Source organism: Ranitomeya imitator, chromosome 6 (assembly GCF_032444005.1).
Source record: "Ranitomeya imitator isolate aRanImi1 chromosome 6, aRanImi1.pri, whole genome shotgun sequence".
NCBI lineage: Eukaryota > Metazoa > Chordata > Amphibia > Anura > Dendrobatidae > Ranitomeya > Ranitomeya imitator.
Window position 1 is genome coordinate 12,686,265 of NC_091287.1, and position 26,318 is coordinate 12,712,582.

The window sequence follows — 26,318 nt, forward strand, 5'->3', positions numbered from 1 at the left end:
CAGCCTGTGTCCCCCTGTATATGGCTGAGCCCGGAGCTGGACCCCCCACATACCCCAAATAAACGGCAGCCTGTGTCCCCCTGTATATGGCTGAGCCCGGAGCTGAACCCCCCACATACCCCAAATAAACGGCAGCCTGTGTCCCCCTGTATATGGCTGAGCCCGGAGCTGAACCCCTCACATACCCCAAATAAACGGCAGCCTGTGTTCCCCTGTATATGGCTGAGCCCGGAGCTGAACCCCCCACATACCCCAAATAAACGGCAGCCTGTGTCCCCCTGTATATGGCTGAGCCCGGAGCTGAACCCCCCACATACCCCAAATAAATGGCAGCCTGTGTCCCCCTGTATATGGCTGAGCCCGGAGCTGGACCCCCCACATACCCCAAATAAACGTCAGCCTGTGTCCCCCTGTATATGGCTGAGCCCGGAGCTGAACCCCCCACATACCCCAAATAAACGTCAGCCTGTGTCCCCCTGTATATGGCTGAGCCCGGAGCTGGACCCCCCACATACCCCAAATAAACGGCAGCCTGTATCCCCCTGTATATGGCTGAGCCCGGAGCTGAACCCCCCACATACCCCAAATAAACGGCAGCCTGTGTCCCCCTGTATATGGCTGAGCCCGGAGCTGAACCCCCCCACATACCCCAAATAAATGGCAGCCTGTGTCCCCCTGTATATGGCTGAGCCCGGAGCTGGACCCCCCACATACCCCAAATAAACGTCAGCCTGTGTCCCCCAGTATATGGCTGAGCCCGGAGCTGAACCCCCCACATACCCCAAATAAACGTCAGCCTGTGTCCCCCTGTATATGGCTGAGCCCGGAGCTGGACCCCCCACATACCCCAAATAAACGGCAGCCTGTGTCCCCCTGTATATGGCTGAGCCCGGAGCTGAACCACCCACATACCCCAAATAAACGTCAGCCTGTGTCCCCCTGTATATGGCTGAGCCCGGAGCTGAACCACCCACATACCCCAAATAAACGTCAGCCTGTGTCCCCCTGTATATGGCTGAGCCCGGAGCTGGACCCCCCACATACCCCAAATAAACGGCAGCCTGTGTCCCCCTGTATATGGCTGAGCCCGGAGCTGAACCCCCCACATACCCCAAATAAACGGCAGCCTGTGTCCCCCTGTATATGGCTGAGCCCGGAGCTGAACCCCCCACATACCCCAAATAAACGGCAGCCTGTGTCCCCCTGTATATGGCTGAGCCCGGAGCTGGACCCCCCACATACCCCAAATAAACGGCATTACCGATCATAAGTCCACGGTGGCCTTCACCATATAGAACAATGTCTGATCGTCCCGCAGGTCGCTGCACAGCCATTAGCACTATTATATTAGGGGCGTGAACACTTTTGCCCTTTACATCATGCTGCTCGTATTCTTAATGTTTGTGTATTTGTCTTTCAGGGCAGAACAAGATGATGAGACAGAACAGGAGGAATCGCAGAGGCCTCCTGACCAACAGTAAATGCACTTGTTTGTGACTATACATATATGTGACTCTATCATTATCTGCAGTCTCTGCACCCCCCACCCCGGTACTCGAGGGGAAGGGAAAGACGCCGCAATGAAGACCCTGCTGCGTCTGATAAGGGCCTGTGGCTTCTGTCATCCAGATGTGTAGCAATGGGGTGTTCTTACTTAGCAGTTTTCTACCCAGTATGTAATAAATTTAGAGTCCATATAACGTCCCATAGACCAGCACTCCAGAGCTGCACTCACTATTCTGCTGGTGCAGTCACTGTGTACATACATTACATTACTGATCCTGAGTTACCTCCTGTATTATACTCCAGAGCTGCACTCACTATTCTGCTGGTGCAGTCACTGTGTACATACATTACTGATCCTGAGTTACATCCTGTATTATACTCCAGAGCTGCACTCACTATTCTGCTGGTGCAGTCACTGTGTACATACATTACTGATCCTGAGTTACCTCCTGTATTATACTCCAGAGCTGCACTCACTATTCTGCTGGTGCAGTCACTGTGTACATACATTACATTACTGATCCTGAGTTACATCCTGTATTATACTCCAGAGCTGCACTCACTATTCTGCTGGTGCAATCACTGTGTACATACATTACATTACTGATCCTGAGTTACCTCCTGTATTATACTCCAGAGCTGCACTCACTATTCTGCTGGTGCAGTCACTGTGTACATACATTACATTACTGATCCTGAGTTACATCTTGTATTATACCCCAGAGCTGCACTCACTATTCTGCTGGTGCAGTCACTGTGTACATACATTACATTACTGATCCTGAGTTACTTCCTGTATTATACCCCAGAGCTGCACTCACTATTCTGCTGGTGCAGTCACTGTGTACATACATTACATTACTGATCCTGAGTTACTTCCTGTATTATACCCTAGAGCTGCACTCACTATTCTGCTGGTGCAGTCACTGTGTACATACATTACATTACTGATCCTGAGTTACATCCTGTATTATACTCCAGAGCTGCACTCACTATTCTGCTGGTGCAGTCACTGTGTACATACATTACATTACTGATCCTGAGTTACATCCTGTATTATACTCCAGAGCTGCACTCACTATTCTGCTGGTGCAGTCACTGTGTACATACATTACATTACTGATCCTGAGTTACATCCTGTATTATACCCCAGAGCTGCACTCACTATTCTGCTGGTGCAGTCACTGTGTACATACATTACATTACTGATCCTGAGTTACATCTTGTATTATACTCCAGAGCTGCACTCACTATTCTGCTGGTGCAGTCACTGTGTACATACATTACATTACTGATCCTGAGTTACCTCCTGTATTATACTCCAGAGCTGCACTCACTATTCTGCTGGTGCAGTCACTGTGTACATACATTACATTACTGATCCTGAGTTACATCTTGTATTATACCCCAGAGCTGCACTCACTATTCTGCTGGTGCAGTCACTGTGTACATACATTACATTACTGATCCTGAGTTACTTCCTGTATTATACCCTAGAGCTGCACTCACTATTCTGCTGGTGCAGTCACTGTGTACATACATTACATTACTGATCCTGAGTTACATCCTGTATTATACTCCAGAGCTGCACTCACTATTCTGCTGGTGCAGTCACTGTGTACATACATTACTGATCCTGAGTTACATCCTGTATTATACCCCAGAGCTGCACTCACTATTCTGCTGGTGCAGTCACTGTGTACATACATTACATTACTGATCCTGAGTTACATCCTGTATTATACTCCAGAGCTGCACTCACTATTCTGCTGGTGCAGTCACTGTGTACATACATTACATTACTGATCCTGAGTTACTTCCTGTATTATACCCTAGAGCTGCACTCACTATTCTGCTGGTGCAGTCACTGTGTACATACATTACATTACTGATCCTGAGTTACATCCTGTATTATACTCCAGAGCTGCACTCACTATTCTGCTGGTGCAGTCACTGTGTACATACATTACTGATCCTGAGTTACATCCTGTATTATACCCCAGAGCTGCACTCACTATTCTGCTGGTGCAGTCACTGTGTACATACATTACATTACTGATCCTGAGTTACATCCTGTATTATACTCCAGAGCTGCACTCACTATTCTGCTGGTGCAGTCACTGTGTACATACATTACATTACTGATCCTGAGTTACATCCTGTTATACCCCAGAGCTGCACTCACTATTCTGCTGGTGCAGTCACTGTGTACATACATTACATTACTGATCCTGAGTTACATCCTGTATTATACCCCAGAGCTGCACTCACTATTCTGCTGGTGTAGTCACTGTGTACATACATTACATTACTGATCCTGAGTTACATCCTGTATTATACTCCAGAGCTGCACTCACTATTCTGCTGGTGCAGTCACTGTGTACATACATTACATTACTGATCCTGAGTTACATCCTGTATTATACCCCAGAGCTGCACTCACTATTCTGCTGGTGCAGTCACTGTGTACATACATTACATTACTGATCCTGAGTTACATCCTGTATTATACTCCAGAGCTGCACTCACTATTCTGCTGGTGCAGTCACTGTGTACATACATTACATTACTGATCCTGAGTTACATCCTGTTATACCCCAGAGCTGCACTCACTATTCTGCTGGTGCAGTCACTGTGTACATACATTACATTACTGATCCTGAGTTACATCCTGTATTATACCCCAGAGCTGCACTCACTAATCTGCTGGTGCAGTCACTGTGTACATACATTACATTACTGATCCTGAGTTACATCCTGTATTATACCCCAGAGCTGCACTCACTATTCTGCTGGTGCAGTCACTGTGTACATACATTACATTACTGATCCTGAGTTACATCCTGTATTATACTCCAGAGCTGCAGTCTGTATTTTCTTGTTCGGTGCTGCACATTGCGTGGTCTGGTGTATTGCATTATGAGACGTGTTATGATCCTCTATTATTGGTGCTGGGCGGTGAGGAGGGGGTCTCTCCGTGTAGCTCCTTGCTGAGCGGTGAGGAAGGGGTCTCTCCGTGTAGCTCCTTGCTGGGTGGTGAGGAGGGGGTCTCTCCGTGTAGCTCCTTGCTGGGCGGTGAGGAGGGGGTCTCTCCGTGTAGCTCCTTGCTGGGTGGTGAGGAGGGGGTCTCTCCGTGTAGCTCCTTGCTGGGCGGAGAGGAGGGGGTCTCTCCGTGTAGCTCCTTGCTGGGTGGTGAGGAGGGGGTCTCTCTGTGTAGCTCCTTGCTGGGCGGTGAGGAGGGGGTCTCTCCGTGTAGCTGCTTCCTGGGCGGTGAGGAGGGGGTCTCTCCGTGTAGCTCCTTGCTGAGCGGTGAGGAGGGGGTCTCTCCGTGTAGCTCCTTGCTGGGTGGTGAGGAGGGGGTCTCTCCGTGTAGCTCCTTGCTGAGCGGTGAGGAGGGGGTCTCTCCGTGTAGCTCCTTGCTGAGCGGTGAGGAAGGGGTCTCTCCGTGTAGCTCCTTGCTGGGCGGTGAGGAGGGGTCTCTCCGTGTAGCTCCTTGCTGGGCGGTGAGGAGGGGGTCTCTCCGTGTAGCTCCTTGCTGGGCGGTGAGGAGGGGGTCTCTCCGTGTAGCTCCTTGCTGAGCAGTGAGGAGGGGGTCTCTCCGTGTAGCTCCTTGCTGGGCGGTGAGGAGGGGGTCTCTCCGTGTAGCTCCTTGCTGGGCGGTGAGGAGGGGGTCTTTCCGTGTAGCTCCTTGCTGAGCGGTGAGGAGGGGGTCTCTCCGTGTAGTTCCTTGTTGAGCGGTGAGGAGGGGGTCTCTCCGTGTAGCTGCTTGCTGGGCGGTGAGGAGGGGGTCTCTCCGTGTAGTTCCTTGCTGAGCGGTGAGGAGGGTGTCTCTCCGTGTAGTTCCTTGTTGAGCGGTGAGGAGGGGGTCTCTCCGTGTAGCTGCTTCCTGGGCGGTGAGGAGGGGGTCTCTCCGTGTAGCTCCTTGCTGAGCGGTGAGGAGGGGGTCTCTCCGTGTAGCTGCTTCCTGGGCGGTGAGGAGGGGGTCTCTCCGTGTAGCTGCTTGCTGGGCGGTGAGGAGGGGGTCTCTCCGTGTAGCTCCTTGCTGGGCGGTGAGGAGGGGGTCTCTCCGTGTAGCTGCTTCCTGGGCGGTGAGGAGGGGGTCTCTCCGTGTAGCTGCTTCCTGGGCGGTGAGGAGGGGGTCTCTCCGTGTAGCTCCTTGCTGAGCGCTGAGGAGGGGGTCTCCGTGTAGCTCCTTGCTGGGCGGTGAGGAGGGGGTCTCTCCGTGTAGCTCCTTGCTGGGCGGTGAGGAGGGGGTCTCTCCGTGTAGCTGCTTCCTGGGCGGTGAGGAGGGGTCTCTCTGTGTAGCTCCTTGCTGGGCGGAGAGGAGGGGGTCTCTCCGTGTAGCTCCTTGCTGAGCGGTGAGGAGGGGGTCTCTCCGTGTAGCTCCTTGCTGAGCGGTGAGGAAGGGGTCTCTCCGTGTAGCTCCTTGCTGGGCGGTGAGGAGGGGTCTCTCCGTGTAGCTCCTTGCTGGGCGGTGAGGAGGGGGTCTCTCCGTGTAGCTCCTTGCTGGGCGGTGAGGAGGGGGTCTCTCCGTGTAGCTCCTTGCTGAGCGGTGAGGAGGGGGTCTCTCCGTGTAGCTCCTTGCTGGGTGGTGAGGAGGGGGTCTCTCCGTGTAGCTCCTTGCTGAGCGGTGAGGAGGGGGTCTCTCCGTGTAGCTCCTTGCTGAGCGGTGAGGAAGGGGTCTCTCCGTGTAGCTCCTTGCTGGGCGGTGAGGAGGGGTCTCTCCGTGTAGCTCCTTGCTGGGCGGTGAGGAGGGGGTCTCTCCGTGTAGCTCCTTGCTGGGCGGTGAGGAGGGGGTCTCTCCGTGTAGCTCCTTGCTGAGCAGTGAGGAGGGGGTCTCTCCGTGTAGCTCCTTGCTGGGCGGTGAGGAGGGGGTCTCTCCGTGTAGCTCCTTGCTGGGCGGTGAGGAGGGGGTCTTTCCGTGTAGCTCCTTGCTGGGCGGTGAGGAGGGGGTCTCTCCGTGTAGTTCCTTGTTGAGCGGTGAGGAGGGGGTCTCTCCGTGTAGCTGCTTCCTGGGCGGTGAGGAGGGGGTCTCTCCGTGTAGCTCCTTGCTGAGCGGTGAGGAGGGGGTCTCTCCGTGTAGCTGCTTCCTGGGCGGTGAGGAGGGGGTCTCTCCGTGTAGCTGCTTGCTGGGCGGTGAGGAGGGGGTCTCTCCGTGTAGCTCCTTGCTGGGCGGTGAGGAGGGGGTCTCTCCGTGTAGCTGCTTCCTGGGCGGTGAGGAGGGGGTCTCTCCGTGTAGCTGCTTCCTGGGCGGTGAGGAGGGGGTCTCTCCGTGTAGCTCCTTGCTGGGTGGTGAGGAGGGGGTCTCTCCGTGTAGCTCCTTGCTGGGCGGTGAGGAGGGGGTCTCTCCGTGTAGCTCCTTGCTGGGCGGTGAGGAGGGGGTCTCTCCGTGTAGCTGCTTCCTGGGCGGTGAGGAGGGGGTCTCTCCGTGTAGCTCCTTGCTGGGCGGAGAGGAGGGGGTCTCTCCGTGTAGCTCCTTGCTGGGTGGTGAGGAGGGGGTCTCTCCGTGTAGCTCCTTGCTGGGCGGAGAGGAGGGGGTCTCTCCGTGTAGCTGCTTCCTGGGCGGTGAGGAGGGGGTCTCTCCGTGTAGCTCCTTGCTGAGCGGTGAGGAGGGGGTCTCTCCGTGTAGCTCCTTGCTGGGCGGTGAGGAGGGGGTCTCTCCGTGTAGCTCCTTGCTGGGTGGTGAGGAGGGGGTCTCTCCGTGTAGCTCCTTGCTGGGCGGAGAGGAGGGGGTCTCTCCGTGTAGCTCCTTGCTGGGCGGTGAGGAGGGGGTCTCTCCGTGTAGCTCCTTGCTGGGCGGAGAGGAGGGGGTCTCTCCGTGTAGCTCCTTGCTGGGCGGTGAGGAGGGGGTCTCTCCGTGTAGCTCCTTGCTGGGCGGAGAGGAGGGGGTCTCTCCGTGTAGCTCCTTGCTGGGCGGAGAGGAGGGGGTCTCTCCGTGTAGCTCCTTGCTGGGTGGTGAGGAGGGGGTCTCTCCGTGTAGCTCCTTGCTGGGCGGTGAGGAGGGGGTCTCTCCGTGTAGCTCCTTGCTGGGCGGAGAGGAGGGGGTCTCTCCGTGTAGCTCCTTGCTGGGCGGAGAGGAGGGGGTCTCTCCGTGTAGCTCCTTGCTGGGTGGTGAGGAGGGGGTCTCTCCGTGTAGTTCCTTGCTGGGCGGTGAGGAGGGGGTCTCTCCGTGTAGCTCCTTGCTGGGCGGTGAGGAGGGGGTCTCTCCGTATAGCTCCTTGCTGGGCGGTGAGGAGGGGGTCTCTCTGTGTAGCTGCTTGCGGAGCTTCTTATGGCCGGACCTCCCTTCTGGGCCTGTGAGGCCTTCGGTCCCGTGTACAGTACAGACCAAAAGTTTGGACACACCTTCTCATTTAAAGATATTTCTGTATTTCCATGACTATGAAAATTGTACATTCACACTGAAGGCATCAAAACTATGAATTAATACATGTGGAATTATATACTTAACAAAAAAGTGTGAAACAACTGAAAATATGTCTTATATTCTAGGTTCTTCAAAGTAGCCATTGTTTGCTTTGATGACTGCTTTGCACAGTCTTGGCATTCTCTTGATGAGCTTCAGGAGGTAGTCACCGGGAATGGTTTTCACTTCACAGGTGTGCCCTGTGAGGTTTAATAAGTGGGATTTCTTGCCTTATAAATGGGGTTGAGACCATCAGATGTGTTGTGCAGAAGTCTGGTGGATACACAGCTGATAGTCCTACTGAATAGACTGTTAGAATTTGTATTATGGCAAGAAAAAAGCAGCTAAGTAAAGAAAAACGAGTGGCCATCATTACTTTAAGAACTGAAGGTCAGTCAGTCCGAAAAATTGGGAAAACTTTGAAAGTGTCCCCAAGTGCAGTGGCAAAAACCATTAAGCGCTACAAAGAAACTGGCTCATATGAGGACCGCCACAGGAAAGGAAGACCAAGAGTCACCTCTGCTTCTGAGGATAAGTTTATCCGAGTCACCAGCCTCAGAAATCGCAGGCTAACAGCAGCTCAGATTAGAGACCAGGTCAATGCCACACAGAGTTCTAGCAGCAGACACATCTCTACAACAACTGTTAAGAGGAGACTTTGTGCAGCAGGCCTTCATGGTAAAATAGCTGCTAGGAAACCACTGCTAAGGACAGGCAACAAGCAGAAGAGACTTGTTTGGGCTAAAGAACACAAGGAATGGACATTAGACCAGTGGAAATCTGTGCTTTGGTCTGATGAGTCCAAATTTGAGATCTTTGGTTACAACCACCGTGTCTTTGTGCGATGAAGAAAAGGTGAACGGATGGACTCTACATGCCTGGTTCCCACCGTGAAGCATGGAGGAGGAGGTGTGATGGTGTGGGGGGGCTTTGCTGGTGACACTGTTGGGGATTTATTCAAAATTGAAGGCATACTGAACCAGCATGGCTACCGCAGCATCTTGCAGCGGCATGCTATTCCATCCGGTTTGCGTTTAGTTGGACCATCATTTATTTTTCAACAGGACAATGACCCCAAACACCTCCAGGCTGTGTAAGGGCTATTTGACCAAGAAGGAGAGTGATGGGCTACACCAGATGACCTGGCCTCCACAGTCACCAGACCTGAACCCAATCGAGATGGTTTGGGGTGAGCTGGACCGCAGAGTGAAGGCAAAAGGGCCAACAAGTGCTAAGCATCTCTGGGAACTCCTTCAAGATTGTTGGAAGACCATTCCCGGTGACTACAACTTGAAGCCCATCAAGAGAATGCCAAGAGTCTGCAAAGCAGTCATCAAAGCAAAAGTTGGCTACTTTGAAGAACCTAGAATATTAGACATAATTTCAGTTGCTTCACACTTTTTTGTTAAGTATATAATTCCATGTGTTAATTCGTAGTTTTGATGCCTTCAGTGCAAATGTACAATTTTTATAGTCATGAAAATACAGAAAAATCTTTAAATGAGAAGGTGTGTCCAAACTTTTGGTCTGTATGTGTGGCTCCGGCCTCGTGGAGCTGTGTCTGGCAGATTTTTGGGCCGCCATCCGCAGCATCTTCGCTGGTTGGGCTGCAGCTTTTTGTCTGGATACATTTTTCCGGACTCTGTTTTTGTGCTTCTTCTGGGCTTGTGCGCACGTTGCCGATTTAGTTCGTTTTTGCCATGCAGATTTGCTAGCAAAACCTGAAGCAATCCTGATGCAGCAAAGTGAATGCGTGCACACGCTGCTTATTTGTGACTTGGAGATTTGGTGCAGAAAATAATCTCCGCGTCGATTCTCTGTGCGTTTTTGCTGCATTTTTCACCATTGACTTTACTCAAATCAGTCAAAAGCACAGGCAAAAGGTGCATCAAAACACGGCAATAATGCGCATTTTTGCAGCTGCATTTTTCCTGCCAAGAGTTGCAGATGTGCACATAGCGGCTGTGCATCTGCCGGCCCCATGGTAGACCAGACGTCCTCCTCTGTGTCCGCCGCCGACGTCCTCCTATGTGTCCGCCGCCGACGTCCTCCTCTGTGTCCGCCGCCGACGTCCTCCTCTGTGTCCGCCGCCGGCGTCCTCCTCTGTGTCCGCCGTCGACGTCCTCCTCTGTGTCCGCCGCCGGCGTCCTCCTCTGTGTCCGCCGCCGGCGTCCTCCTCTGTGTCCGCCGCCGGCGTCCTCCTCTGTGTCCGCCGCCGGCGTCCTCCTCTGTGTCCGCCGCCCCCCCATACATGACGTGTAATCTAACCTCTCGGACTCGTCTTGAACCTTGGACCCCACCGGCCCCTCGTGTCGGAGGCTGCACTTTCTTAGACCTTTTCTCTCTTTTTTGCCGGAACACGTTTTTTGCATTATTGCATAGGCATTTCGGTGGGAGTCGAGTACCTCCTGCTCCAGCATCATTGAAAACTCCCTGTTGCTATGACGACAGTCGCCGTCCGTCACGGGGTGCAGTTTAATGCCAGCTCTGTGATTTACTGAAATTGCTGATGTCATCATGTGAGCGCAGGCGGGGAGAGCGTCCATCTGTCAGGGCCGGGGAGGGTTAATTCTGGGTTCGTTACACGTCTGTATTACTGAGGGCGGAAGTCTCCAACACCCGCCTTACTACAGCACCTGTGATATTGTGGGGGGATGTTAGCGACCCCCGGAGACTCCTGGGATGTTGGCAGGTGAGGTAAAAGATCAAAGTTATCACAAACTTGCGCACCATGTCAGATCATTGCAGGGTCTCACAAGAAGCTCAAAGGATGAGAAAGGGGCACGTTACTTTTGGCTAAAAATTCATTTTTAAATTGGGTTTTATGATAAATATTAAGTTTGTCTTCTATATCTAATATGCATCATTGTACTTGTCAGATTGCAGAGCGAGTTACCGGTGGCCGTTCAGTGAGCTTGTTCTCAGGTCTCTAATGCGGATCTCTCTTCTCTATCCTCTATGTATCACTGTACATGGCAGACTGCAGAGCGAGTTACCGGTGGCCATTCAGTGAGCGTGTTCTCAGGTCTGTAATGCGGATCTCTCTTCTCTATCCTCTATGTATCGCTGTACATGGCAGATTGCAGAGCGGGTTACTGGTGGCCGTTCAGTGACCTCGTTCTCAGCTCTGTAATGCGGATCTCTCTTCTCTATCCTCTATGTATCACTGTACATGGCAGATTGCAGAGCGGGTTACTGGTGGCCGTTCAGTGAGCTTGTTCTCAGGTCTGTAATGCGGATCTCCCTTCTCTATCCATCACTGTACTTGTCAGACTGCAGAGCGAGTTACCGCTGGCCGTTCAGTTACATAGTTATATAGTTATTAAGGTTGAAGGAAGACTATATGTCCATCTAGTTCAACCCATAGCCTAACCTAACCTGCCCTAACATGTTGATCCAGAGGAAGGCAAAAAAAAACCCCATGTGGCAAAGAGTAAGCTCCACATTGGGGAAAAAAATTCCTTCCCGACTCCACATACGGCAATCAGACTAGTTCCCTGGATCAACGTCCTATCAAGGAATCTAGTGTATATACCCTGTAACATTATACTTTTCCAGAAAGGTATCCAGTCCCCTCTTAAATTTAAGTAATGAATCACTCATTACAACATCATACGGCAGAGAGTTCCATAGTCTCACTGCTCTTACAGTAAAGAATCCTCGTCTGTTATTATGCTTAAACCTTTTTTCCTCCAACCGCAGAGGATGCCCCCTTGTCCCTGTTTCAGGTCTATGATTAAAAAGATCATCAGAAAGGTCTTTGTACTGTCCCCTCATATATTTATACATTAAAATAAGATCACCCCTTAGTCTTCGTTTTTCCAAACTAAATAGCCCCCAGTGTAATAACCTATCTTGGTATTGCAGACCCCCCAGTCCTCTAATAACCTTGGTCGCTCTTCTCTGCACCCGCTCCAGTTCAGCTATGTCTTTCTTATACACCGGAGACCAGAACTGTGCACAGTATTCTAAGTGTGGTCGAACTAGTGACTTGTATAGAGGTAAAATTATATTCTCCTCATGAGCATCTATGCCTCTTTTAATGCATCCCATTATTTTATTTGCCTTTGTAGCAGCTGCCTGACACTGGCCACTGAATTTAAGTTTGTCATCCACCCATACACCCAGGTCTTTTTCATTGACGGTTTTGCCCAGAGTTTTAGAATTAAGCACATAATTATACATCTTATTACTTCTACCCAAGTGCATGACCTTACATTTATCCCCATTAAAGCTCATTTGCCATTTATCAGCCCAAGCTTCTAGTTTACATAAATCATCCTGTAATATAAAATTGTCCTCCTCTGTATTGATTACCCTGCAGAGTTTAGTGTCATCTGCAAATATTGAAATTCTACTCTGAATGCCCCCTACAAGGTCATTAATAAATATGTTAAAAAGAAGAGGGCCCAATACTGACCCCTGTGGTACCCCACTGCTAACCGCTACCCAGTCCGAGTGTGCTCCATTAATAACCACCCTTTGTTTCCTATCCCTGAGCCAGCTCTCAACCCACTTACACATATTTTCCCCTATCCCCATTATTCTCATTTTATGTATCAACCTTTTGTGTGGCACCGTATCAAAAGCTTTTGAAAAGTCCATATACACTACATCCACTGGGTTCCCTTGGTCCAATCCGGAACTTACCTCTTCATAGAAACTGATCAAATTAGTCTGACATGAACGGTCCCTAGTAAACCCGTGCTGATCCTGGGTCATGAGGTTATTCCTCTTCAGATACTCCAGTATAGCGTCCCTTAGAATGCCCTCCAGGATTTTACCCACAGTAGAGGTTAAGCTTACTGGCCTATAATTTCCGAGTTCAGTTTTTGTTCCCTTTTTGAATATTGGCACCACATTTGCTATACGCCAGTCCTGTGGCACAGACCCTGTTATTATGGAGTCTTTAAAGATTAAAAATAATGGTCTATCAATGACTGTACTTAATTCCTGCAGTACTCGAGGGTGTATCCCATCCGGGCCCGGAGATTTGTCAATTTTAGTGATTTTTAGACGCCGCCGCACTTCCTGCTGGGTTAAGCAGGTGACATTTAATGGGGAATTTTTATCACTAGACATTTTGTCTGCCATGGGATTTTCTTGTGTAAATACTGATGAAAAAAAGTCATTTAGCATATTGGCTTTTTCCTCATCCTCATCCACCATCTCACCCAGACTATTTTTAAGGGGGCCAACACTATCATTTTTTAGTTTCTTACTATTTATGTAGTTAAAGAATATTTTAGGATTATTTTTACTCTCTCTGGCAATGAGTCTCTCTGTCTCAATCATTGCTGCCTTGATTTGCTTTTTACAGAATTTATGTAATTTTTTGTATTTATTTAATGCCTCCTCACTACCTACTTCCTTTAATTCTCTAAATGCTTTCTTTTTGTCCCTTATTGCGCCCCTTACAGCTCTATTTAGCCATATTGGTTTCCTCCTATTTCTAGTATGTTTATTCCCATACGGTATATACTGTGCACAGGTCCTATCCAGGATGCTAATAAACGTCTCCCATTTTCTTTGTGTATTTATGTGTCTCAGGATATCGTCCCAGTTAATTGCACCAAGATCCTCTCTCATCCGTTGGAAATTTGCCCTCCTGAAGTTTAGTGTCCTTGTAACCCCTCTACTACACATCTTTTTAAAGGATACATGAAAACTTATTATTTTGTGATCGCTATTTCCCAAGTGACCCCCAACCCTTACATTTGATATGCGGTCTGGCCTGTTGGTTAATATTAGGTCTAGCAGTGCCCCCCTTCTTGTTGGGTCCTGAACCAGTTGTGAAAGGTAATTGTCTCTCATAGTTGTCAAAAACCGATTACCTTTGCTGGAACTGCAGGTTTCTGTTCCCCAATCTAATTCAGGGTAGTTGAAGTCCCCCATAATAATGACTTCTCCTTGAGTCGCAGCTTCATCTATTTGCTTTACGAGGATATTCTCCATTGCTTCCATTATTTTTGGAGATTTATAACAAACCCCTATCAGTAATTTATTATTTTTTCCCCCTCCCCTTATCTCCACCCACAGGGATTCTACATTTTCATTAAATTCACCTATATTATCACGCAGGATGGGTTTTAAGGACAATTTTACATATAGACACACCCCACCCCCTCGCTTATCTGTACGGTCATTTCTGAACAGGCTATAGCCCTGCAAGTTAACAGCCCAGTCATGGCTCTCATCCAGCCACGTTTCAGATATCCCCACCATGTCGTAATTATGCTCCAACAACATTAGTTCTAATTCGTCCATTTTGTTGGCGAGGCTTCTGGCATTAGTATACATGCACTTTATGTTCCTCTCTGTTCTTCTATTTCTTAAATTATTAACTGTTCTGACCCCAACCCCCATGCCACCACCACCCCCAACTTCCTTATTTGTGCCCAGGTCTCTGTCTGCACTATCTTCCCCTCCTATAAAATGAACACCCTCCCCCCCAATTCCTAGTTTAAACACTCCTCCAACCTTCTAGCCATTCTCTCCCCCAGCACAGCTGCACCCTCCCCATTGAGGTGCAGCCCGTCCCTAGCGTAGAGCCTGTAGCCAACTGAGAAGTCGGCCCAGTTCTGCAGGAACCCAAACCCCTCCTTCCTACACCAATTCTTGAGCCACTTATTAACCTCCCTAATCTCCCGTTGCCTCTCTGGCGTGGCACGTGGTACAGGCAGTATTTCGGAAAATACCACCTTGGAGGTCCTTGCTTTCAGCTTGCGGCCTAATTCCCTGAAATCATCTTTAAGGACCTTCCACCTACCTCTAACTTTGTCATTAGTGCCAATGTGCACCATGACCGCTGGGTCCTCACCAGCCCCTCCCAATAATCTGTCCACCCGATCAGCGATGTGTCGGACTCGAGCGCCAGGTAGGCAGCACACCGTTCGACGATCCCTGTCTTTGTGACAGATTGCCCTATCTGTTCCCCTAATAATTGAGTCCCCCACTACCAGCACCTGTCTGGCCTGCCCTGCTCTCCTATTTCCCTCCTTACTGGAGCAGTCACTCCTCCGGCTTTCAGAGGACATGCCTGGCTGCAGCAGTGCTACCCCTGTACTGGCACCCCCCTCATCTGCCAACTTAGCAAACTTATTGGGGTGTTCCAGATCAGGACTAGCCTCCCTAGCACTCTTCCCTCTACCCCGCTTCCTAACTGTCACCCAGCTTCCTACTTCACCATCCTGCAGCTCCATCATACCATCCCCCCCCTCATCTATCCCATTGAGCGTCTGCTCCGTGAGCAGAAGACTCCTCTCCATATTGTCTATGGATCTCAGTGTTGCCAGCTGCACATTTAGAGTCAGAATCTGGGTTTCCAAATGCACAACGTGCTCACATCTCGCACAGCAGTACGCACCCTCGATCGGCTGCTCAAGGACTGCATACATGTGGCAAGATGTGCACTGGACGGCATTAACAATCGTGGAGCACATTTCCTAATGGGGATTGCCCCAGACAGAACAGTTCAATAAAAAAAAATAAAAAATAAATACAAAGTATTAATAAAAATCAGACAGTAATTCCTCCCTTGGAAACTCCCTGACTCCAAAGTCACTGAATCACAAGTCACACTTACCGCCGTCCACACTTACACTCAGGCCACACTCAGCTCGCTCACACTCGCTATGCTGAAGATTTAAAGATTTTTTTTTTTTTTTTTCTCTCTCCCTTAACAGCAATCCACCTTGCTGTCCAAATGCACTTCCAAAAAGGACTGGAGCCCCAAACAGCTGCCCCTTATAAACCCTTAATTATGAGCCCCCACCCTAAGTTAACCCCTTATGAATATAGCTACCCCCAATTCAGCAACTCACACCAATTCACACAGGTATTTGTTAAAGGCTTTCCAAATGCCTCTTCACTGAATCACAAGTCACACTTACCGCCGTCCACACTTACGCTCAGGCCACACTCAGCTCGCTCACACTCGCTATGCTGAAGATTTAAAGATTTTTTTTTTTCTCTCCCTTAACAGCAATCCACCTTGCTGTCCAAATGCACTTCCAAAAAAAAAAAAAGTGACCTCGTTCTCAGGTCTGTAATGCGGATCTCTCTTCTCTATCCTCTGTGTATCACTGTACATGGCAGACTGCAGAGCGAGATACTGGTGGCCATTCAGTGAGCTTGTTCTCAGGTCTGTAATGCGGATCTCTCTTCTCTATCCTCTGTGTATCACTGTACATGGCAGACTGCAGAGCGAGTTACCTGTGGCCATTCAGTGAGCTTGTTCTCAGGTCTGTAATGCGGATCTCTCTTCTCCATCCTCTGTGTATCATTGTACATGGCAGACTGCAGAGCGAGTTACCTGTGGCCATTCAGTGAGCTTGTTCTCAGGTCTGTAATGCGGATCTCTCTTCTCTATCCATCATTGTACTTGTCAGACTGCAGAGCGAGTTACTGGTGGCCGTTCAGTGACCTCGTTCTCAGGTCTGTAATGCGGATCTCTCTTCTCTATCCTCTATGTATCACTGTACATGGCAGACTGCAGAGCGAGTTACCAGCCATCATCAGGTAACTGTCACAGAACAGATGAGATCACTGGTGGCTCGTTCTGCTGCTGCTATGTACGGTTATACATGTACGTAGTGCATGAAGAAAACAGATAATAGTTACTGGCTCCAGACGAGTGTGCGGTCTGATGACTCGTAACTCATTCTATGTACAGTGATGCAGAAAATATGTAGAATTGAAATTGGCCAAAATTTTTAATAAAACCCCTTTTGCTAAAGTATTGATGGGATTTTCATTTAAAGATGACCAGAACCGCGTTGAGGCAGCAGATGAGAAGGACGTCAGACTCTGTCAAATCTGGAAGCCATGGAGGCCCTTCTCCTGACATCCTCATCTGGCACAAATGTGTTACCGGATTAATAGTGAAATCGGCTTTAAATCCCCGCTGCTGTCCCAGTGCTGCTTCTCTGCTGCTGCCCCTAGTGTCTGTTTATTCGGCTGCTGTCGTAAAAAACATCTACAGCGCATGATCGTCTGCAGCGGTCAGATGCTGTAGTGGTGATGTCACCACAACAATCTCAACAAGACCAGGCGGGCAGCAGTGAGGCATCACTGGGATGTCGGGGGAAGTACGGCTGATATTCTTTTAACCTTTGAAGTTGAAAACCCCTTTAAGCCGAGGTCCACAGCAGATGTCCGATGGCTGCCCCCGCCTGGCCTAATGCCGCACCATGGCAGGTAGATGGCCGCCCCCGCCTGGCCTAATGCCGCACCATGGCAGGTAGATGGCCGCCCCCGCCTGGCCTAATGCCGCACCATGGCAGGTAGATGGCCGCCCCCGCCTGGCCTAATGCCGCACCATGGCAGGTAGATGGCCGCCCCCGCCTGGCCTAATGCCGCACCATGGCAGGTAGATGGACGCCCCCGCCTGGCCTAATGCCGCACCATGGCAGGTCGATGGCCGCCCCCGCCTGGCCTAATGCCGCACCATGGCAGGTAGATGGCCGCCCTCGCCTGGCCTAGTGCCGCACCATGGCAGGTAGATGGCCGCCCTCGCCTGGCCTAGTGCCGCACCATGGCAGGTAGATGGCCACCCCCGCCTGGCCTAATGCCGCACCATGGCAGGTAGATGGCCGCCCTCGCCTGGCCTAATGCCGCACCATGGCAGGTAGATGGCCGCCCTCGCCTGGCCTAGTGCCGCACCATGGCAGGTAGATGGCCGCCCTCGCCTGGCCTAATGCCGCACCATGGCAGGTTGATGGCCGCCCCCGCCTGGCCCAATGCCGCCCCATGGCAGGTAGATGGCCGCCCCCGCCTGGCCTAATGCCGCACCATGGCAGGTAGATGGCCGCCCCCGCCTGGCCCAATGCCGCACCATGGGAGGTAGATGGCCGCCCCCGCCTGGCCTAATGCCGCACCATGGCAGGTAGATGGCCGCCCCCGCCTGGCCCAATGCCGCACCATGGGAGGTAGATGGCCACCCCCGCCTGGCCTAATGCCGCACCATGGGAGGTAGCCGTTCACCTGCCATATTGAGCTTCTTTGTTTTTCCTTTATGGACGCTGTAATGGAAAGATTGTTGGTGGCGAGCGACCGCTCTGCGTCTCATCATTGGCCGCCCGGACCTCGGGTCACTGCGGAGAGCAGTTCATCATGGTGGCCGAAAACCAGCCCTGATCGGCTAGGAATGACCTCTGTGTGTGAGACCCTCTGTGGACCGCGGGTGACGAGAAAGCCGCCAAGGAAAGAAGCGCGAAGGCCTGGGCTGAACTACAGGGACGCCTCACTTCTTTGGCTCTATAGGTTGGTTGTTTATGTGGAAGATCAGCTAAAGGCGTCTTATCGGCAGTTTCTGAGTATCTTCAGTGTCCTCGAATAATATGTCCGAGTCCCAGTGGATGTCAGACATGCGGGATTGCCTAACAGGCCTAACAAACACACAATCCCCGCATGTGTTGCTGCAGTCTAGCAGCCGCAGGGACTCAAACATATTATTAGAGCACACCGAAGATACTGGGATATCACCTGAGCATGCTCAGATAACACAATACCCGAGCACGCTCACTCCTCACTAGTCGTCATCAATCAGAAAATTGTCTGATCACTTCTGGAAGATGATCCAAGACCACGTGCGCGGATCGGACACAGCAGCCGAGAGTAATACATCGTGACAATTTTTGCACTTTTTTGTCATTCTGAAGCGTCTTCAGTGCGTCGCTCCATACACGACTTCTCAGGACGAGTCCTTATACATTTGTGTGAAAGTGTTCACCCCCTTCATAATTTCCTATTCTTTCCAATGTTTGTCGCTTAAATGTTTCAGATCGCCAAACAAATGTAAATATTAGACAAATATAACACAAGTAATCACACAGTGCCGGTGAGAAATGAAGGACTTTATTAATGTAAAAGGAGATCCAAACCTACAGGGCCCTGTGTGAAAAAGTGATTTCCCCTTCCTTAAAATATAAATTGGTTTATCACATCTTTGGGAAGCTGAGCTCACATTCCCTAGCCACACGCAGGCCTGATTACTAACACACCTATTCTTAATCAAGAAATCATTTAAATAAGACCTGCCTGACAAAATAAAGTTGACCAAAAGATCCTCAAAAGCTAAACATCATTCCACCATCTTGAGATATTCTAGAACAAATGAGAAACCAATTAATTAAGATCGATCAGTCTGGTAAAGTGAGAGCCATTATCCACAAATGGCAAAAACATGGAACCTTCCCAGGAATGGCTAGCCAACCAAAAGTAACCCAAGAGTGCAGCAAGGACTCATCCAAGAGGTCACACAAGACCCCACAACAACATCCAAAGGACTGCAGGCCTCCTTTGCCTTAGTTAAGGTCAGTGTTCATGACTCCACCATAAGAAAAAGACTAGTCAAAAATGGCTTGAATAGCAGAGATCAAAGACAAAACCACTGCTCAGCAAGAAGAACATAACAGCTCATCTCCGTTTTGCCAGATAACATGTTGATGATCCCCAAGACTTTTGGGAGAATATTCTGTGGACTGACGAGACAAAAGTTGAACTAATTGGAAGGTGTATGTCCCATTACATTTGGTGTAGAAGTAGCACAGCATTTCAGAAAAGGAACATCATACCAACAGTAAAATATGGTGGTGGTAGTGTGATAGTCTGGATCACTTCAGGATCTGAAAGACTTGATGTGGTAAATGTAACCATGAATTCTGCTGTCAACCAGAAAATCCTGAAGGAGAATATCCGGCCATCTGTTCGTGACCTCAAGCTGAAGCGCACTTGGGTTATGCTTAGGGACAGTGATCCAAACCACACCCGCAAGTGCACCTCTGGCTGAAGAAAGACTAAAATTAAGACTTTGGAGTGGCCTAGTCAGTCCTGACCATAATCTGGGATGCTGTAATGATCTTAAATAGGGGGTTCATACTCTGAAACCTCCAATGAGGCTGAATTACAACAATTCTGCAGAGACGAGCGGCCAAAATCCCTCCAGAGTGTTGTAAAGACTCATTGCCAGTTATCACAGGCGCTTGATTGCAGTTGTTGCTGCTAAGGGCGGCACAACCAGTTATTATGTTTAGGGGGCAATCACTTTATCACACAGGGCCCTGGAGGTTTGGATTTCTTTTTCCCTTAATAATAAAGTCCTTCATTTATAACCTGCATTGTGTCGTTACTTGTTATCTGTGATCTGATATTTACATTTGTTTGGTGATCGGAAACATTTAAATGTGACAAACATGCAAAAGAATAGGATATCGGGAAGGGGGTGAGCACTTTTTCACAAAACTGTATGTGTAAATTGTGATGGTCCATAGACGCCCGGAGATCTCAGCCCGTCGCTGCAGGACATTCACAGGGTGAGGATTTGCAAAAGCAAATTCCATAATGGATTTGTCGTGAAATCTGCAGCTGCTGCTCTGGATTGTAGAAGTCATGTCCTGGTCTTAAGTATTTGCAGCTCATCTGAAATGTGGGATAAAATCAATTCTCACGTCGTCAGTAGAATCCTGTGTGTGAACGTGGCCTTATAGTGACTTCTGTCGTCAGCAGAATCCTGTGTGTGAACGTGGCCTTATAGTGACTTCTGTCGTCAGCAGAATCCTGTGTGTGAACGTGGCCTTATAGTGACTTCTGTCGTCATCAGAATCCTGTGTGTGAACGTGGCCTTATAGTGACTTGTCGTCAGCAGAATCCTGTGTGTGAACGTGGCCTTATAGTGACTTCTGTCGTCAGCAGAATCCTGTGTGTGCACGTGGCCTTATAGTGACTTCTGTCAGCAGCAGAATCCTGTGTGTGAACGTGGCCTTATAGTGACTTCTGTCATCAGCAGAATCCTGTGTGTGAACGTGGCCTTATAGTGACTTCCGTTGTCAGCAGAATCCTGTGTGTGCACGTGGCCTTATAGTGACTTCTGTCGTCGGTAGAATCCTGTGTGTGAACGTGGCCTTATAGTGACTTATGTCGTCAGCAGAATCCTGTGTGTGAACGTGGCCTTATAGTGACTTCCGTTGTCAGCAGAATCCTGTGTGTGCACGTGGCCTTATAGTGACTTCTGTCGTCGGTAGAATCCTGTGTGTGAACGTGGCCTTATAGTGACTTCTGTCGTCAGCAGAATCCTGTGTGTGAACGTGGCCTTATAGTGACTTCTGTCGTCAGCAGAATCCTGTGTGTGAACGTGGCCTTATAGTGACTTCTGTCGTCAGCAGAATCCTGTGTGTGCACGTGGCCTTATAGTGACTTCTGTCAGCAGCAGAATCCTGTGTGTGAACGTGGCCTTATAGTGACTTCTGTCATCAGCAGAATCCTGTGTGTGAACGTGGCCTTATAGTGACTTCCGTTGTCAGCAGAATCCTGTGTGTGCACGTGGCCTTATAGTGACTTCTGTCGTCGGTAGAATCCTGTGTGTGAACGTGGCCTTATAGTGACTTCTGTCGTCAGCAGAATCCTGTGTGTGCACGTGGCCTTATAGTGACTTCTGTCAGCAGCAGAATCCTGTGTGTGAACGTGGCCTTATAGTGACTTCTGTCATCAGCAGAATCCTGTGTGTGAACGTGGCCTTATAGTGACTTCCGTTGTCAGCAGAATCCTGTGTGTGCACGTGGCCTTATAGTGACTTCTGTCGTCAGCAGAATCCTGTGTGTGCACGTGGCCTTATAGTGACTTCTGTCGTCGGTAGAATCCTGTGTGTGAACGTGGCCTTATAGTGACTTCTGTCGTCAGCAGAATCCTGTGTGTGCACGTGGCCTTATAGTGACTTCTGTCGTCAGCAGAATCCTGTATGTGCACGTGGCCTTAGTGACTTGTCGTCAGCAGAATCCTGTGTGTGCACGTGGCCTTATAGTGACTTGTCGTCAGCAGAATCCTGTGTGTGCACGTGGCCTTATAGTGACTTGTCGTCAGTAGAATCCTGTGTGTGAACGTGGCCTTATAGTGACTTCTGTCGTCAGCAGAATCCTGTGTGAACGTGGCCTTATAGTGACTTCTGTCATTAGCAGAATCCTGTGTGTGCACGTGGCCTTATAGTGACTTCTGTCGTCAGCAGAATCCTGTGTGAACGTGGCCTTATAGTGACTTCCATCGTCAGCAGAATCCTGTGTGTGCACGTGGCCTTATAGTGACTTCTGGCAGCTCTCATAGTACAAGCTGAACGACATGGTAGTTAATGCTCGGTTATTCCTTCCCAGCCGTAGGATCTCTGCACCATAGATCCGGGCGCTGCTTACATGGACCAATAACTGTATCTGCATCATCTTGAATGAGCTTCTCCGGGGGCCACATGTGGCCGTATGGCCATTATACCGTCATACCCTCCCACGTGAGCAGCAGGGCTTCTGTGGGGAATATGGATGGAGACCAGTAACTGGGTTAGGTACTTTATATAAGCAGTTTTTTTTCCAACATGCAACTTTGCCAAAAGTTTTCTTTTTAAAGGGAACAGCATAAAGTTGTGACAGATCCTGATCGCAGCCATCTGTCACTTGCTCGATGTCCTGCATGTTATGAAGTTGCCCTGTATTGGCTGCAGCATGACCTCCCCCCACCATCCTGCCACTGATTGACAGCTTTCTCTCTAATCTGTGCATGTAAATACAGCAGACCACTGAGCGCGCTCGCAGAAACGCGGCAAACTACAGAGCGTGCTCGCAGCAATGCAGCAAACGACCGTGCTCGCAGCAAACTACTGAGCGTGCTCGCAGCAAGGTGGCAGACTTGATCGCGCTCGCAGCAAGGCGGCAGACTACTGAGCACGCTTGCAGCAAGGTGGCAGACTATTGAGCACGGTCGCAGCAAGGCGGCAGACTACTGAGCGCGCTCGCAGCAATACAGCAGACTACTGAGCGCGCTCACTGCAATACAGCAGACTACTGATCGCGCTGGCAGCAATACAGCAGACTACTGAGCGCGCTGGCAGCAAGGCAGCAGACTACTGAGCGCGCTCACTGCAATACCGCAGACTACTGATCGCGCTGGCAGCAAGGTGGCAGACTACTGAGCGTGCTCAGTGCAATACAGCAGACTACTGAGCACGCTTGCAGCAATGCGGCAGACTACTGAGCGCACTTGCAGCAAAGCAGCAGACTACTGAGCGCGCTGGCAGCAAGGCGGCAGACTACTGAGCGCGCTGGCAGCTAGGCGGCAGACTACTGAGCGCGCTGGCAGCAAGGCGGCAGACTACTGAGCGCGCTGGCAGCAAGGCGGCAGACTACTGAGCGCGCTGGCAGCAAGGCGGCAGACTACTGAGCGCGCTCGCTGCAGAGCTTAATTCACACTGCATCTTTTTTTTGTTTATAAAGATTGCATTAAGACTTCTAGCCTGTGATGAAGCTCCAGGGGGGCTGCCTAAACCTGGCCTCAGATTCCCTCTACAAATCTCCTAGACTGATGTCTCCATGGTAACAGACAACAAACTAAAGCTGCGTAGTCTGATCCTGCTCCACTTGTTAATACAGCAATGAATGTGGAGACAACTGGGCGGGAGGAGGCGTGCAGAATAAGCTGGAAATAGGAATATACCTGTGTGCTAGTATGTCCTTCCCTGGAACACGTAGGACCCACAAATGTGCTAAATTGCTGAAAATGTGTGTGTGTGTCCACGCACTTTCATTTGCACATGAAAGAAAATGCTGTTGACTCAAGCAGCAACAGATAGATGATCTAAAGGTGTAGAGGAATTTACATTTCACATAACTTCGTGCCCCTATATGGCCTGGTCTGAAGGTTGATTTTTATTTATTTTACTCACTTATATGGCGCCATTAATTCCACAGTGCTGTGCACACATTATCAGCACTGTCCCCATTGGGGCTCACAGCCTAGATTCTATATCAGTATGTCTTTGGAATGTGGGCGGAAACCGGAGAACCCGGAGGAAACCCAAGTAGAGAACATACAAACTCCCTACAGATGTTCTCCTTGGGTTGGATCTGAACCCAGGACTCCTGCGCTGCAATTCAAGTGTTAACCACTGAGCCACCATACAGTGCTAACCACTGAGCCACCATACAGTGCTAACCACTGAGCCACCATACAGTGCTAACCACTGAGCCACCATAGAGTGCTAACCACTGAGCCACCGTACAGTGCTAACCACTGAGCCACCGTACAGTGCTATCCACTGAGCCACCGTACAGTGCTAACCACTGAGCCACCGTACAGTGCTAACCACTGAACCACCGTACAGTGCTAACCACTGAGCCACCGTACAGTGCTAACCACTGAGCCACCGTACAGTGCTAACCACTGAGCCACCGTACAGTGCTAACCACTGAGCCACCGTACAGTGCTAACCACTGAGCCACCGTACAGTGCTAACCACTGAGCCACCTTACAGTGCTAACCACTGAGCCACCGTACAGTGCTAACCACTGAGCCACCGTACAGTGCTATCCACTGAGCCACCGTACAGTGCTATCCACTGAGCCACCGTACAGTGCTATCCACTGAGCCACCGTACAGTGCTAACCACTGAGCCACCGTACAGTGCTAACCACTGAGCCACCGTACAGTGCTAACCACTGAGCCACCGTACAGTGCTAACCACTGAGCCACCGTACAGTGCTAACCACTGAGCCACCGTACAGTGCTAACCACTGAGCCACCGTACAGTGCTAACCACTGAGCCACCTTAGTGTTAACCACTGAGCCACCGTACAGTGCTATCCACTGAGCCACCGTACAGTGCTATCCACTGAGCCACCGTACAGTGCTAACCACTGAGCCACCGTACAGTGCTAACCACTGAGCCACCGTACAGTGCTAACCACTGAGCCACCGTACAGTGCTAACCACTGAGCCACCGTACAGTGCTAACCACTGAGCCACCGTACAGTGCTAACCACTGAGCCACCGTACAGTGCTAACCACTGAGCCACCGTACAGTGCTAACCACTGAGCCACCGTACAGTGCTAACCACTGAGCCACCGTACAGTGCTAACCACTGAGCCACCGTACAGTGCTAACCACTGAGCCACCGTACAGTGCTAACCACTGAGCCACCGTACAGTGCTAACCACTGAGCCACCGTACAGTGCTAACCACTGAGCCACCGTACAGTGCTAACCACTGAGCCACCATAGTGTTAACCACTGAGCCACCATACAGTGCTAACCACTGAGCCACCATACAGTGCTAACCACTGAGCCACCATGCTGCTCCTCTTACTGCCAGATTCCCTGTTGTGATGGAGAAGCATCTGAGCATTTCTAGACCCATTTGTGAAGGTTTGCTGAGGGCTGATGATGTGATTCTGTGCTCGGTCTCCCTTTTCCCTGCAGCTACATATTAGGCTACTTTCACACTTGCGTTTTTAGCAATCCGTCGTTTTGTGCAAAAAAACAGATCCTGCAAATGTGCTCGCAGGATGCGTTTTTTGCCCATAGACTTGTATTAGCGACGGATCGCAACGGATGGCCACATGTCACGTCCGTCGTGCACTGGATCCGTCGTGTTTTGTCAGACTGTCGTCACAAAAAAAGTTCAATGCAACGTTTTTTTTTGTCCATCGCGGCCGAAACTCCGCCCCCTCCTCCCCGGACTTCAGAATGGGCAGCGGATGCGTTGAAAAACTGCATCCGCTGCCCACGTCGTGCACAAATTTCACAACGTGCGTCGGTACGTCAGCCCGACTCTTACTGACACAAGTGTGAAAGTAGCCTTATAACATGTCTCTGGATATTCATGAGGACAGGTCTCCCTCGTGTGACCGCCGCCGCTCTCCTGTGTAATAATCGCCTCGAGCTCAGATAAGGTGTTATTTGTTCCTGGAGAGACATAATCCCATTTGGCACTGAAATGAAGTCGGTGCTGAGGCTGGATGCGGAGGCCGGGGCTGAGGCTGGAGGACTGTGCCAAGGCTGGAGGCTGAGGCTGGAGGACGGGGCTGAGGCTGGAGGACGGGGCTGAGGCTGGAGGACGGGGCTGAGGCTGGAGGATGGTGCCGAGGCTGGAGGCCGAGGCTGGAGGATGGTGCTGAGGCTGGAGGTCGAGGCTGGGGGACTGTGCCGAGGCTGGGGGACTGTGCCGAGGCTGGAGGCCAGTGCCGAGGCTGGGTGCTGAGGCTGGGTGCTGAGGCTGGAGGCCGGTGCCGAGGCTGGGTGCTGAGGCTGGAGGCCGGTGCCGAGGCTGGGTGCCGAGGCTGGGTGCTGAGGCTGGGTGCTGAGGCTGGAGGCCGGGGCTGAGGCTGGAGGATGGTGCCAAGGACGGTGCCGGGGCTGGAGGACGGGGCCGAGGCTGGAGACAAGTTAGCTGAACGTAACAGCGGTCAAATATGGCGGGAAGCGCGAATACTGTATAAGACCAGACACCTGAGTTTAAACAAGACTTGTGCTAAACTTTTAGTCAGGACTAACCATTAAATCCGCGCCTGGACCAGTACATTCGGAGCGCTTCTGGCGTGGCAAAAATTTTTCGGTGATCAGAGGTCCCGTTGTGTGAGAGCGAGACCCTATA

The 26,318-nt window shown here is 50.6% G+C and overlaps 1 protein-coding gene across 4 annotated transcripts in view; it reads left to right on the plus strand.

Annotated features, from left to right (window-relative positions):
• SETD2 (SET domain containing 2, histone lysine methyltransferase) overlaps positions 1 to 26,318 on the plus strand; it is a 106,821-nt gene that overhangs the window by 16,711 nt on the left and 63,792 nt on the right. For 3 of the 4 annotated variants that reach the window (XM_069729147.1, XM_069729146.1, XM_069729145.1), the window contains one exon: positions 1,421 to 1,477. The exons of the other annotated variant lie outside the window; for it this stretch is intronic. In XM_069729147.1, the coding sequence (XP_069585248.1) occupies positions 1,421 to 1,477 (57 nt within the window). The remainder of the gene's footprint in view (positions 1 to 1,420; positions 1,478 to 26,318) is intronic. 4 annotated transcript variants of the gene reach the window in all.